General features: G+C 37.1%; 1 protein-coding gene across 5 annotated transcripts in view; it reads left to right on the top strand.

The window, feature by feature from the left end:
* The window catches only part of RPS6KC1 (ribosomal protein S6 kinase C1), a 174,452-nt gene that overhangs the window by 107,464 nt on the left and 54,183 nt on the right, over nucleotides 1-12,805 (top strand). For 3 of the 5 annotated variants that reach the window (XM_066261385.1, XM_066261382.1, XM_066261384.1), the window contains one exon: nucleotides 1,257-1,349. The exons of 1 other annotated variant lie outside the window; for it this stretch is intronic. In XM_066261385.1, coding sequence (XP_066117482.1) covers nucleotides 1,257-1,349 — 93 coding nt within the window. Of the gene's footprint in view, nucleotides 1-1,256; nucleotides 1,350-10,304; nucleotides 10,328-12,805 lie in introns of those variants that run through there. One more of the 5 variants, XM_066261386.1, reaches the window with a different exon arrangement.

The raw sequence follows: 12,805 nt of genomic DNA, 5'->3' as shown, positions 1-12,805 counted from the left end.
CATTCCTCTCTTTGTCCTTCCTCTCTCTTTTCTGTTCTTCCCATCTCCATTCAACTAGCACGCAAGGCAGTGAATGTAAAGATGAATAAGATGCACTTCCTGTTCTTAAGCAGCTTCCTGTCTGGCAATGTTGGTCTGCACGAGGACTTGAAGTACCAAAAATGGTGTCTCAGTAACTGTTAATCATGACATTTGATTAACCAGGATATTTTTCTTCCACTCCTGGGGGAAATGTGTTTCCTAGTTGGTCTAATAGGTGTCTGACAACCAAAAGGTCTGCTTTGAGGTTATAATAAAGTAAAGCTTTGGGTCTCCAGTTATCCTTTGCAGCATCACCTCTTTAGTATAAGGATCCAGATAGTATTGCTTTCTGGTTAAAAATGCCAAATAGAGATGTCTTTGGAGTGTATCTAGTCTAATGTCTTTACTGGTAGGGAAAAACTAACATCAATGGATGAGAAGCTAGGATTATTCTTTTACTGTGAGTTGTATTGAAATATGCCTTTCTGTGTTCACTGATCTTTTTGGACATTTTTGTAGCTAATGGACTAATTTTTCCACATTGTGGATGTTCAAATATTTAAATTTCTTTCTTTCTCCTGTAAATCATCTCTTTTCTAGGTTAAACAAGCTTAGTTTTAATAATTATTGGTTAGATGGTGGAGTGTCTTAATTTTTCACTATTATTGGCAGTTCTTCTGGTTGAATTTGAACCTGCCAATCCCTCTTAAAATATGTACTGTATATTTATAAAGTAACATTAATAGACTATAGTTTCATGATGAGAGAGAATGACTTGTGTTCCCTCACTCCCTACAGTTTATTATTATACTGTATTTTAGTTCTCTGTGCTAAATTACTTTTGAGCTGTCTGGGATAAATATAAGACTGTGATTGATTGTTGACTCAATTACTCATTTGTTACAGAGTTTTATTATAGTTGCAACTACAGTTCTGAACCTGAATTGTTACACTGAAAACTATCCAGCTGCTCATTAATTTTTCTTTTTAAACTTTTTCAATGTTATGATTTATTTACTTGCAACTTTTCGTTGCTTTTTCTTTTGATTTTCTTTATTTTTGATTGTATTATTTTTTTTTTATTTTACATTACAGACAAACAGAAACTTCTTTCATCTTCCCATTCTCTGATTTATGATAAATTTAGCTTCCTTTGGCCTGGCATTTGCTTCAGCAGGCAGTCTTCCTTCAAGTACCTCCCTGATTGATGTGTAATCTTTGATATCTTCCATTAGCCTCCAGGATCACTAAGTTCAAGGCCCCCTTGGAACCTAAGGAGCCCTGCCGAGGAGCTGAAGGCCTTCAGAGTCCTTGGGGTGATTGACAAGGTAATTCTTCAGTGCCTCTTCAAGAGTTCAGTCATAAATCGACTGCATGCTGACATTATGTCTTTGAAGCTTTGGATCTTAAGGATATGAAACAAAAGGAGAAAATGACTCAAATGCATCTGCACTTTAAAATAACAAAAGCAGAAGAGAAAAAGCTTTCATCTAAGCAATTCATATAAGGTCATGCAAAATATATTGGAGCTAAAGGAGAAGAAGCGTATTTGTTGGCATTCAGTCGAGAAGGGGTTTGGTTTTTTAAACCTGTTAAAGCAAGATAAAGATATACTTTGTGTTAGTTACAGAAACTTGGGAGTCTAGTTGTTTAGCAATGACAAATATAGTCAATCTAATAGTCAAATAGAAAAATGGCGTTCTTCCAATTACTACTATTTATTGCGCACCTACTAGGTGTCGGACCATATATTAGGCATTTTATATTAAACAACCTATTAAATCTTTCTCACAACTCTGTTATTTGCATCTTGGTGGCAAAGTGATGTTTATGTTTTTTTTTTTTGTTTTTTTTTTCATTTTTCTGAAGCTGGAAACAGGGAGAGACAGTCAGACAGACTCCCGCATGCGCCCGACCGGGATCCACCCGGCACGCCCACCAGGGGCGGTGCTCTGCCCCCCGGTGCTCTGCCCATCCTGGGCGTCGCCATATTGCGACCAGAGCCACTCTAGCGCCTGAGGCAGAGGCCACAGAGCCATGCCCAGCGCCCGGGCCATCTTTGCTCCAATGGAGCCTTGGCTGCGGGAGGGGAAGAGAGAGACAGAGAGGAAAGCGCGGCGGAGGGGTGGAGAAGCAAATGGGCGCTTCTCCTATGTGCCCTGGCCGGGATCGAACCCGGGTCCTCCGCACGCTAGGCCGACGCTCTACCGCTGAGCCAACCGGCCAGGGCGCAAAGTGATGTTTAAAATAGGTTAAGTAACTTGCCCAAAGATCACATAGCTAACTAGGGTAGTGTTGGAATTAAAAACTGTATCATTGTGACTTCAAAAGCTATGCTTTTCCTAATACATTTAACTCTCCTACACACACATACACACACACACACACACACACACACACACACACACACTTTTTTGGGGAAATAAAAATGCTAAGAAAACAGAGATATCTGCCATTGAGTTCCCCTCAATTTGGTGACATCTCAGATATGCCAAAGATTAACAGTCTTTTAAAGAGTTTAGAAGTATAATTTAAAAATCATACACAATGACCTGTGTTTTAAATATATTTGATCAACCACTACTTTAACCTTTCAAAGTCAATGAAAGTGCCTTAGTTAATATTAAGGTATAAATTAGTTTTATATCTTTTTTACAATAACTGTTTTTTATGAAGCACCTTGGTGGTAATTTTAACTTACTGTTTACTAAGTACTTCTTGTGTTCTGAAGGATGCATGGGAGTCCATGCTAAATTGAACGATAAGGAGTGTATCTCAGGTAATTTAGACAGTAATTCATACTTTAGGTGTTCCTAAAGGAACGTTAGCTTGGATATTACATGCAGCTGTCAGTCTCTTACTAAATTCTTACACTGTTTTTCTCAGATACCTTTATATGACAATTTTGAACTTAATTCTAAGCAATAGGACTTTGTAGCCTGAAATGATGCCTTAACCATGTTTTCTCTAGCTTTTCCAGTGTGGAGAACATTCAGTTTGAGAGTACAGAGAAGCAAAGTAGGAATTGAATAGTTCCCGGGTTCTTGGATTTCTGTGCGGGCAAATACATTTTTTTTTTGATGTACAGTGTCTGCTCCCTCTCTTAGATCTGTTTATTGTGACCAAGTGTGTCCTTTCATTACTATGCTCTAATTATGAGTAAGTCACCTTGAAGTCCTGATTTATTCAACTAACGACTTTTGACAGTGGAGGAATTCCTGAAGTCTTTGATGAGGCATAATTTGTTAGTGTCTTTACTCTGTTAACCTGGGAAGTGAATTTGGTGTTTAGAAGGTGACATTTAACTTTTCTAAGTAGAGATAAGGAAATATGTATGGGAGTCAAATAAGCTTTGCAAATCATCTTTCATCTTTTAAATTTTGTAACATAGTCTCTATTTAGCATGATCGTGAATATGTAGATTTTTAAAAATTTGAATTGTTTTTAAGATAAATATCCATTGTACTGAGGAATATCTAAAATTTGGGTTTTACAGATTTGAAGTTTGGAAGAGAAATGTTGAATAAATTCAAATGGCTAGAAAGCCTGTACAGAACAGCTTCTCTGACTCAGTCTCATTACAGTGTTTGTTCTATATGAGTTATTTTGAGTGTTATTGTTTATTAACTTTGGAAAATAAAATTTCACTAGGACAGGAGTTTATAAACTTTTATATAGAAAATAGATAAAGCAGATTTGTTCATTAATATCTAGACCTTAAGCTCTTGAGAACAGGATTGTGACTTTCCTGTTCACCTCTATTTAGCACTTAGAATCATGGCTGGCACATAATGGGTGCTAAATTAAATACTTAATGAATGGATTGAAACTTAAGATTAACTTTAAATACTATATTATATATAGAGTGACACCTACTGGTTTAATGTGAGACAGCTGTCTAGTACCACTGTTCAGGACACTTGGGTGTTTTTACCCAGATGGACAATCATTCCATAGCTGTATCTTGGTCTAGTATTCAGAGGTAAATAAGTGACTTTTTTTTTTTTTTTCCTACAGTGACAGAGAGAGAGTCAGAGAGAGGGATAGATAGAGATAGACAGACAGGAACAGAGAGATGAGAAGCATCAATCATTAGTTTTTCATTGTGACACCTTAGTTGCTTGTTGATTGCTTTCTCATATGTGCCTTGTCTGTGGGGCTACTGCAGACCAAGGTCGCTAGCCAGTGACCTTGGGTCCAAGCTGGCGAGCTTTTTGCTCAAACCAGATGAACTTGCGCTCAAGTTGGCGACTTTGGGGTCTCGAACCTGGGCCCTCCGCATCCCAGTTCGACGCTTTATGCACTGTGCCACCGCCTGGTCAGGCAATAAGTGACTTTTTGTTCTTTAATTGGGATTAGAAAATCTTTCATTAATGTATATGCAACAAGGAATTTAAGCATTAGGGCTCTTGGGTTATAAATAAACTGGTTTGTATTTAGAAGCAGGAATGATAAGGCTAGTGAAGGCCCTCCAAATCGTATCATGTACAGAACAGCTGAAAAATGAGTGATGGTTAACCTGGTAAAAACACGTGTGGTGTTTATATTTTTGAGGGCTCTCCAGTATAGACTATATAATGTGTTGCTCAAATCTTGAGGGTGAAAGGGGATGTTAATTATGCCAGAATAATATCTTAGGCAAAGCAGGGTGTCTTATTTTCCTGGGAGAAAGGTTGTAAGGGATGAGAATTGTTTATTAATATCTAGTTCTAGTTCTAGAACACAACTAGAACTAAAATGAGTATGAGTTGTCAATATTTGGGTCAATGATTACAGATGCCTTTCAAGAATTAGGATCAACCAAAGGCAGACTGGTTTCCTTCATATCTTACTTGTTTCATGTCATTAGAGATATTCAAGTAAAGGCTGAAGGATTATTGGTGGGGAGATTGTAGAAGGAATTAAAACATTGAATGAAGTTTCTGAGAAAGTTCACTATTGTATAACTTACCTATGAAAAGGATAAAAGAGTCCATAAGCTAGTAGACAGTATTTTACTAATATCAGTTGCCTGGTTTTCATATTGTGCTATAGCTACATAAGATGTCACTAGTAGGAGAGAAGCTGTACAGGGTACTTGGGACTCTGCTGTTTTTGCAACTACCTGTCTTTTCCCAGACCACCACAACACACACTCTTGGTTACAGCCCTGTTGAACCTGTAATGTGTACAGGGCATCATGTTACACACATGATGTACCCCTCTACCTGGAGTGACTTTTCCTTTTATTCTTCACTTAATTTCTTCTCATTCTTAATTACTGTCTTCTCTAGGAAGGCTCCCTTGCTTACCATTGCCATCTTATTTAAATATCTATTGCTGTGTTCTTTTAATGCCTTGAACTTAGATGTGATAGCATTCATCCATATTGTATGGTAGGATTTTTTTTCAATTACAGTTTATCTTCAGTATTATTTTGTATTTGTATGGTAGTTTTTGATATTGTTTCTATGCCTCCTACAGTAAACCTTCATATGCCTCAAGTAATCACACGTTTTTCTTCTTTTTAAAAAAATGAACATTTTAATCTGTTTTTTGTACAGTGTTTATAGACATCTGTTAGATAGAAAATATAGTCTAAATCCTGTCCTCAAGATATATATCTTTGGAGAATAAGTCTCTACAACATATCAGACACCAGTTTCATAATTTTTTATTCTTGGCATTAGCATAGTGACTTGCAAATAGATACTCAATATATATGTGTTGAAACCATTTATTCTGATTGGCCTGCTTCAGTACCATTTCTCTGCATGTCATTTCCATTTCTGTTTTCTCATTTATTCATTCATTCAGCAAATATTTATTGAGCTTCAGCTATGTGACAAGGGTGGTGTTAGCCACTGGACATATAATGGAGAACCAAACACACCTAATCTCTACCTTCTTAGAGTTTATAATCGAGTGGGAAATATAAGTAAACTGACAGTTACAGTAGTTGGAAAGAGCTTTGGGTGAAGGAAGGACAGTAGGCTATTGTGAGAACATATGGGTGGGGCACCTAGCTTGGGGCTCTCCTCTGAGAGTAAGCAAAGCAAAGAAAGGAGGGATGAGTAGGATTTGGCTCACAAAGAGTGTTCCAGTCCAAAGGTGTGGGAGACTCAGAGAGTCTGCTCTCTTTCTAGCTTCCTCAGCTTTTCCAGTTCTTCCTTCTTGGTCACCTATATTCAGTCCATTCTGCAAGATGGCTGAAAGCTTACCTCCTCCATAACTCATGTTTTCTTTCTTTGAGTCAGTTGTGCATTATTTTCACTCATGTAATTTTAGTTGCCTTAAATATATTGTTAACTTGTCCAAGAGGGCAGGAACTGTATCTTATATTTCTTTTTATTTTCCTTGATAATGCCTAACTGAATACAATGCTGTCCATGCAATAAGGAGTCAATAAATACTTGTTGAATAGTTGTAAAGTACAAATATGGGTTTTAAGTTGTAAAAGACAAAAAGAGACAATATATGGGTTTTAAGATTTCAAATACTCAGTGAGCCTGCACCTCCAAATTGACTACACCTGCAGGAGCAGAACAAGAGGGTGGTTTGAACTGAAAACTGTCAGAACATCCCTCCTCCTCCCCTTTCACCTCCTCTCACAGGGTACACCTGTCCATTATTGGCAGGCACTGGGTTGCAGTCAATGAAATAGTTTGAGAATGAGTATTTTGCCTTTGTGTTTCATATGTGCTTTAAAATAATTTGGAATTTTTCAGAACATAAACACATTATATTCTTATACTAAATAAATTTTCTAGGTCATCTTAAAGCACCGATCCAATACCAGAAGTTCAGCTCCTTCTGCTATAAAAGTACAAATCCTATTAAAAATGTTTAAAAATAATAGCTTCCTTGCCCTTGAGGCATTTTCTTCTGAACTGCCATCAGACTGCCTTTGACATTGGCAGCTTAGTTGCATATGTATTGATTGACTTGAAGATGTAGCATCTGTGTCCATTATCGTTGTACGATAGCATTCGTTAACTGAGTATACACTGTGCCAATTTTGAACACTGTATAAAAACTATGTAGACATACCTGCTTCTTTTTAGGGATTTATATTAGTTTCTAGGGTCTATAAATTGGTTCAAGCATATTTATAGAACACATCTAGCAGCAGAATGAAAATATTAAACCAGGGTATGAGTAGACATAGTTTATATCAGCACTAGAGTATTACCGTATTTTTTGCTCCATCAGATGCACCTGACCATAAGACACACCTAGGGTTTTAAGGAGGAAAATAAGAAAAAAAGTATTCTGAACTAAATGGTGTGTTAAAATATTTAATAAAATAACGTATTTTTCTCTCTGTAAAACGCAATGGGCATTTTCCCCTCCGCTTTTGGGGAAAAAAGTGCATCTTATGGAGCGAAAAATACAGGATTTTCTAGCAAATGCAAATAAGAAGGGATCTAAAGCTAAATACAACAGACTGTACTTTTAATTGAATTAATTTTTATCTAAATTTAAGTGTCAAGTTATTATTCCATGTGAGTTTCAGAATTCAAACCGAAGAGATAGTATAAATAGTTTCATTATGGAATTGAGTGGCATGAGCTGAACTTGGTCCTATAAACCCAGAACTTCAGAGTTTTAACCTTTCTTTAGCATAGTCTCTTTGTGGCCTTGGGCAAGTTGCTTCACAAAAACAGAAAACAGACAATCAAAACGCGAATGACAAAGGTATAGAGATCTAGCTTTTAAAGCCTTTGGATCTGAGAAGAGCCTCCTAAGTGGATGTTTTTCCTAGCTCTTCAGCATTTCTGTTTCAAACCCAATTTTTTCCTGTCTTTTATATTCCGCCTTCTGCTATATTTATATCCAGTTTTCTTACAAAGACACACCATGTCCTCTGGAAGCAGGTTTTATAAAGTAATAAATGTATAGGCTTAGGATTTGAAAATTATACAAAGTAAAACTCTTTACATATATATATATGTATGTATGTATAATAGACATTTCTGTGTTGGTTCTATTGTTCACTAGTCATTAACCTCACGTCCTAGCATGGGACAGCGTTGAGTAAATGACTCACATTCACTGACATTGGCTAATAGGAAGAGAAGAAATGTAAAATTCATGTTTGTGGTTGCAATAATTACTTCTCCGACTGTTTTCTGTTGAATAACATGTATCTTGCATGCTATAGGGCAGGACTAGATTTAGCTATATGCCTGAAGATGAGTAATCCAGAGTTTTGGCCAAGTGACTTTTAGATGGGAAGGAGAGAAACGTATTTTAAATCCCTTTTCCTTTCTGATCCTGATACTAGTCTGTCAAAGAAAACAAACTTTGCCAACCATATTTCACTGTCCTTTGGAGAAATGAAACAGTGTAGGCTTTGAATATTGAGTAAATGACTGGGATGGGCAAATCTGTTTGAGTACTGAGGTGGGCAGTTAGATACCAGCGGAGCAGGGATGATGGGCGGGTCCAGAAGGTCACTAGGGCGGGAAGCCCCAGGTGCCTAGCAAAACTGGGGAAACAAGGACCTCATCCACAGGGTACTCTTTCCTCCCCCAGAACAGCATTGGTCATGCGGTTTAGTCTCCCTGCCCTTTCCTCCGCTGGCACATTGCTTGTCACGTGGTGTACCTCCTTGCATGGCTGACATTAGGATCAGCTGCAATGGCTAATGACCCCCCCGCCATGGTGCTGACCAGCCAGTGGAGACCATGACCCTGAAAGGGCACACTTGGAAAGCTGATGAATATTCTGTTGAGAGCCTCCCCTGGGACCTTCTCTAAGATCCCCGCCTTAAAAACCCTTAGCACAGAGGACCCAGTGAGCTCTCCCTTGGAGCATCACTACAGCGGTCCAGGCCCTCTCTTCTTCCTAAGCTCAAGGGCCCCTTTCTTTGCCTCTGTAACTTTTCTGAGCCCATTTCTTCTACAGCTCCCTTCTCCTATCTCTGAGACTTGCTAAATACACTTTCTCTTACAGATTGAGTGTTGCCTCTGAATTCTTTCTTAGTGTGAACTCAAGTACCATGGTTGTTAAAACCAGGGTCCCGTCTGACTCTACTGGTCTAACACCTGGTACCGTTTTCAGCAACAGTACCACCAAAATATGCTCCTTTTCTTGTTCAAATTGTATGATTAATCATCTGTTTATATCATATCTTAGAAGATAAAGTTACTCTGGTACCATTTATTCTTTTTAGCCATCACAATGATAAACTATGATCCTTCAAAAATTATTGTAATTATTATTGCAGTTACTAGGTATACGAAGGCATAAATTGAGTTCACGTGGGGCAAACACACACAATACAGTATTGTGTTATGTTAAAGGAACCATTTTTCTGGTTGCCTTTAACAGGTTATGGATGGATTCAGTTTAAACCAGCGGTTTTCAACCTGTGGGTCGCAACCCGGGGTCAAATGGGATTCATCGGCAGTTCTTATGGTACATGAATGTTTAATAATTCCCTAATTTCAAATTGATAACTAATTCCCTGGGGAACTTTTGAAGAACTTTAAAATATCTGGATTTAGATTAGAATTAATGCAAACAAAGTGTATCTGTTGCCTTTTTCAAATCAAGAATAAAAAGGTGCATTTTGCATTACTTTCTAAAAAATTATTTTCTGTAATGATTTTTGTTTTAGCTGCATTTAAAATACTAAAGAAAAGGGAGATAGTAAAGATGAAGTACAAGGAAAATTCATATTTGTGAATTTCTGTTAAGATGAATATATGGCAGTGATTCAATATTATAATTGAATAGGGCAAGTTTTTTGAGATTCTTTTTTTAAAAAAATATTTTAAAAGACACCTCAGTATTTTGTTTTTATACAAGGTAATGTGGTAAATGTGATCATTATTATAAATAAATGCCATTTTTGAGTGGCCAGAAGCCAGGGTTTTTAATTGGTATTCTGTGGATTTTCTAAAACCTCATCTCAAAGTGCATTTTCCTTGGGTAACATTTGGATTGTGGGTGTGATGGTTTCCAGAAAACAAACCTTTCAAAACAAAGTGTCTTATTTTATGAATAAATAAAAACCTTTGTTACTATTCATAGACAGGCTGACTGAAACACCTTAAATTTTATTTTATTTTATTCATGGTATACTTATTTTGAATAAAATCAGAGGTGATTTTAAATGTGCGACTAGATCCCCTTCCTTTTTTAAAAAAATTATCACATTTACTTAATTTACTTAAGTAAATTCCATTACAAGTAGTATTTGTCATGTCTTTTTGTTCAGCCCTTAGGTCTCCTGTGACCTTGGGTACCTATTCGAAGGACGACTGATGGTTCCTGATGTCCTGTGTTTTCTGGTAGCTTGCCTGTTGCCTGCCTCTGGGTTTGTCATCCCCTTATGCTGACTTAGGCAGTATTTCTTCAGCCCCTTATGTGGGGGCTTTGATGCATATGTTCTGAAGGTGGCCACAGTGACTTTGGGTAGCAGCAGATGGTAAACCTTCAGGCTGCCACCGGCTATACTAGTGTTAGGTTGGAAAGTTAATGTTTGATGGAGAGTCAGTAGTGCATATGAAAGAGCTTTCACTGCTGAAATATCTTTTAATTAAGAAATTAGCATACTAAAACCTTTGCAAATGTCTGGGCATTCAAAGAAATCTAAAATTAGTTGTTTTCTTATAGATAAATTAGTTATTTATCAGCTTTGTTTTGTGTGGCTTGCTCTTCCTAATGGGGTTCTTTCCCCCATCCCTGCCCCAATTTGCCTGGGGTTAAGACAGGTAATTAAATTGAAATAGGGGATGTTTTTTTTAGGAGTTAAAGGTGTTTGGATAAACATTTAAAGTATACTTTGAATTGTGGTATTTTGGATTTTAATAACTAGAAAGAAATGTGGAACTCCATTCAGAGCCGTAGATTTGGGCTGTTGTTTCCTACCTTTGGAGATATCTCTAGGTTATGTAGAAGCCTGAGGAACTCAGCTTGCCTCAAAGAGATATATGTATTTCTTCTTGTTCTGAGTTGGTTGGTGATTTTTTGACTGCCAGCAATCCACAAAGCATTACCTTTTCTGGATTGTTTGTTCACTTCACGATAATGTGCCATATTGAAAGTTCTAGGACAAATAAGACTGGTAAGACTCTGAAGATTTTTTTTTCTGTTCCTCTTAAATCCTACAGGTACCTTTTATACTTGTCTCTACCAAAAAGAGATCCTTGAGAATAGTAAATGAAAATATTCTATGGACTAGAGATTATAAGTATCCATGTCGAATTTTACTCTTTATACTTCAGTTCTCATCAGTGACATAACTGATGAGCATATGAGCACCAAGAACAGACTGGTTTTATGGCATAACATGAAAGAAGTGCACAGTCTGTTCATGCTGATGCTCTTGACACTACACCTTCTGATCCACTAAAGCTGTGGGCTCAATATCTTCTGCTTTTGGAGTTGCTGGGAACACTGCTAGCCTTCTGATGCAGAGAAGAGACAGTTAGACCCCAGTGGGGAGAATTGTTGGTATTAAAGGTCACCTATTCTTTGCTTTCTGGTAGTTGAATTTCTATAGGCAATATCTTGTGAGAATAAGGTATGGAATTAACAATGACCAGTTTTAGAAATACATTTTGAATATGATAAGCATACGAAAGGAGATGAGTTTTTAGTAAATATAAACAACATTTGATTATCCTCATGTGGTATTAGGGGAAGCAAAGATTTGTTGTTCAAAACCATTTCTACAGAAAAGTAATATTACCAGCTTCTGTAATGCTGCCAAGATGAGTTTACTTAGTAACTTACTGAAATTGTTGAGTGTGAACTCTTTGGAAGGAGAGTACAGTAAGTATAACTTATTCATCTGAAACTATGTTGAGAAAAACTGTCTTCCAATTAGGCTTGTGTATTTTCTGTGGCTTCTTTATTATGTTGATCTCATTCTTTTCTGGTATGTTTATGTGTGGACTCCCACAGGTATAACTTGCACAGTTGAAGTCCACTAGGGCTGTGTCTAGCCAGCATGATACCGTTAAGGGAAAGGCAGTGTTTGTCCAGGATGACTCTCTCTTTATATGTTTCTTAAACATTTTTTTAAACTTTTATTAATTGTTCTGGAGTCCTATGAAGTAATAGGCACCAATGTAGAGATAGATATTCCCTGAAATTGCCTAAGTAATCTTTATTTTTAGAGGAATTGGAGCTAAAGTTATTTTTAGAGACTTACAGATGTTGAATGTCAACATATAAATATCTAAAAAGATTCAAGAATGGGTGACAGACACTCTTTAGCCCTTTAAGTAGTGAGTTTTTTTTTCATGCTCACTGACCCCCGGGAGTGACTTATTTTTCAAAAAAAAAGAAATTAGTTCCAGTTCCAGCTTAATTAACTTAAAATCATGTTTGTTTGATAACCAATGTATGGAAAGAAGAAGAACATACATTTGCCTTTTTTTAATGTTGCTTTACACATTTTTAAAATAAATCGATCGTACTCTGTGTGGTCAGAGGGCACGAGTCTGTACATGAACGTTTGTACTACTCAGAGGGTTAGGGAAGGGAGCTCTCCATACTCCTGTACTTTTTTTTTTTTTAAGATTTTATTTATTCATTTTAGAGAAGTGGGGAGAGAGAGGAGGGGGAGGAGCAGGAAGCATCAACTCCCATATGTGCCTTGACTGGGCAAGCCCAGGGTTTCGAACCGGCGACCTCTGCATTCCAGGTCAATGCTTTATCCACTGTGCCACCACAAGTCAGGCTACTCCTGTACTTTAATCATCGTCGCTTTATGTACAGTAGTCTCTCTTTCTTGCAAATTTATTCTTCGTATGCTTAAAAAATAATCATCATTTGGTGCTTTTGA

The sequence above is a fragment of the Saccopteryx bilineata genome, chromosome 2, assembly GCF_036850765.1.
Source record: "Saccopteryx bilineata isolate mSacBil1 chromosome 2, mSacBil1_pri_phased_curated, whole genome shotgun sequence".
NCBI lineage: Eukaryota > Metazoa > Chordata > Mammalia > Chiroptera > Emballonuridae > Saccopteryx > Saccopteryx bilineata.
Note: the sequence above shows the minus strand (reverse complement) of the source record. Positions and strands in the feature narration are given on the sequence as shown.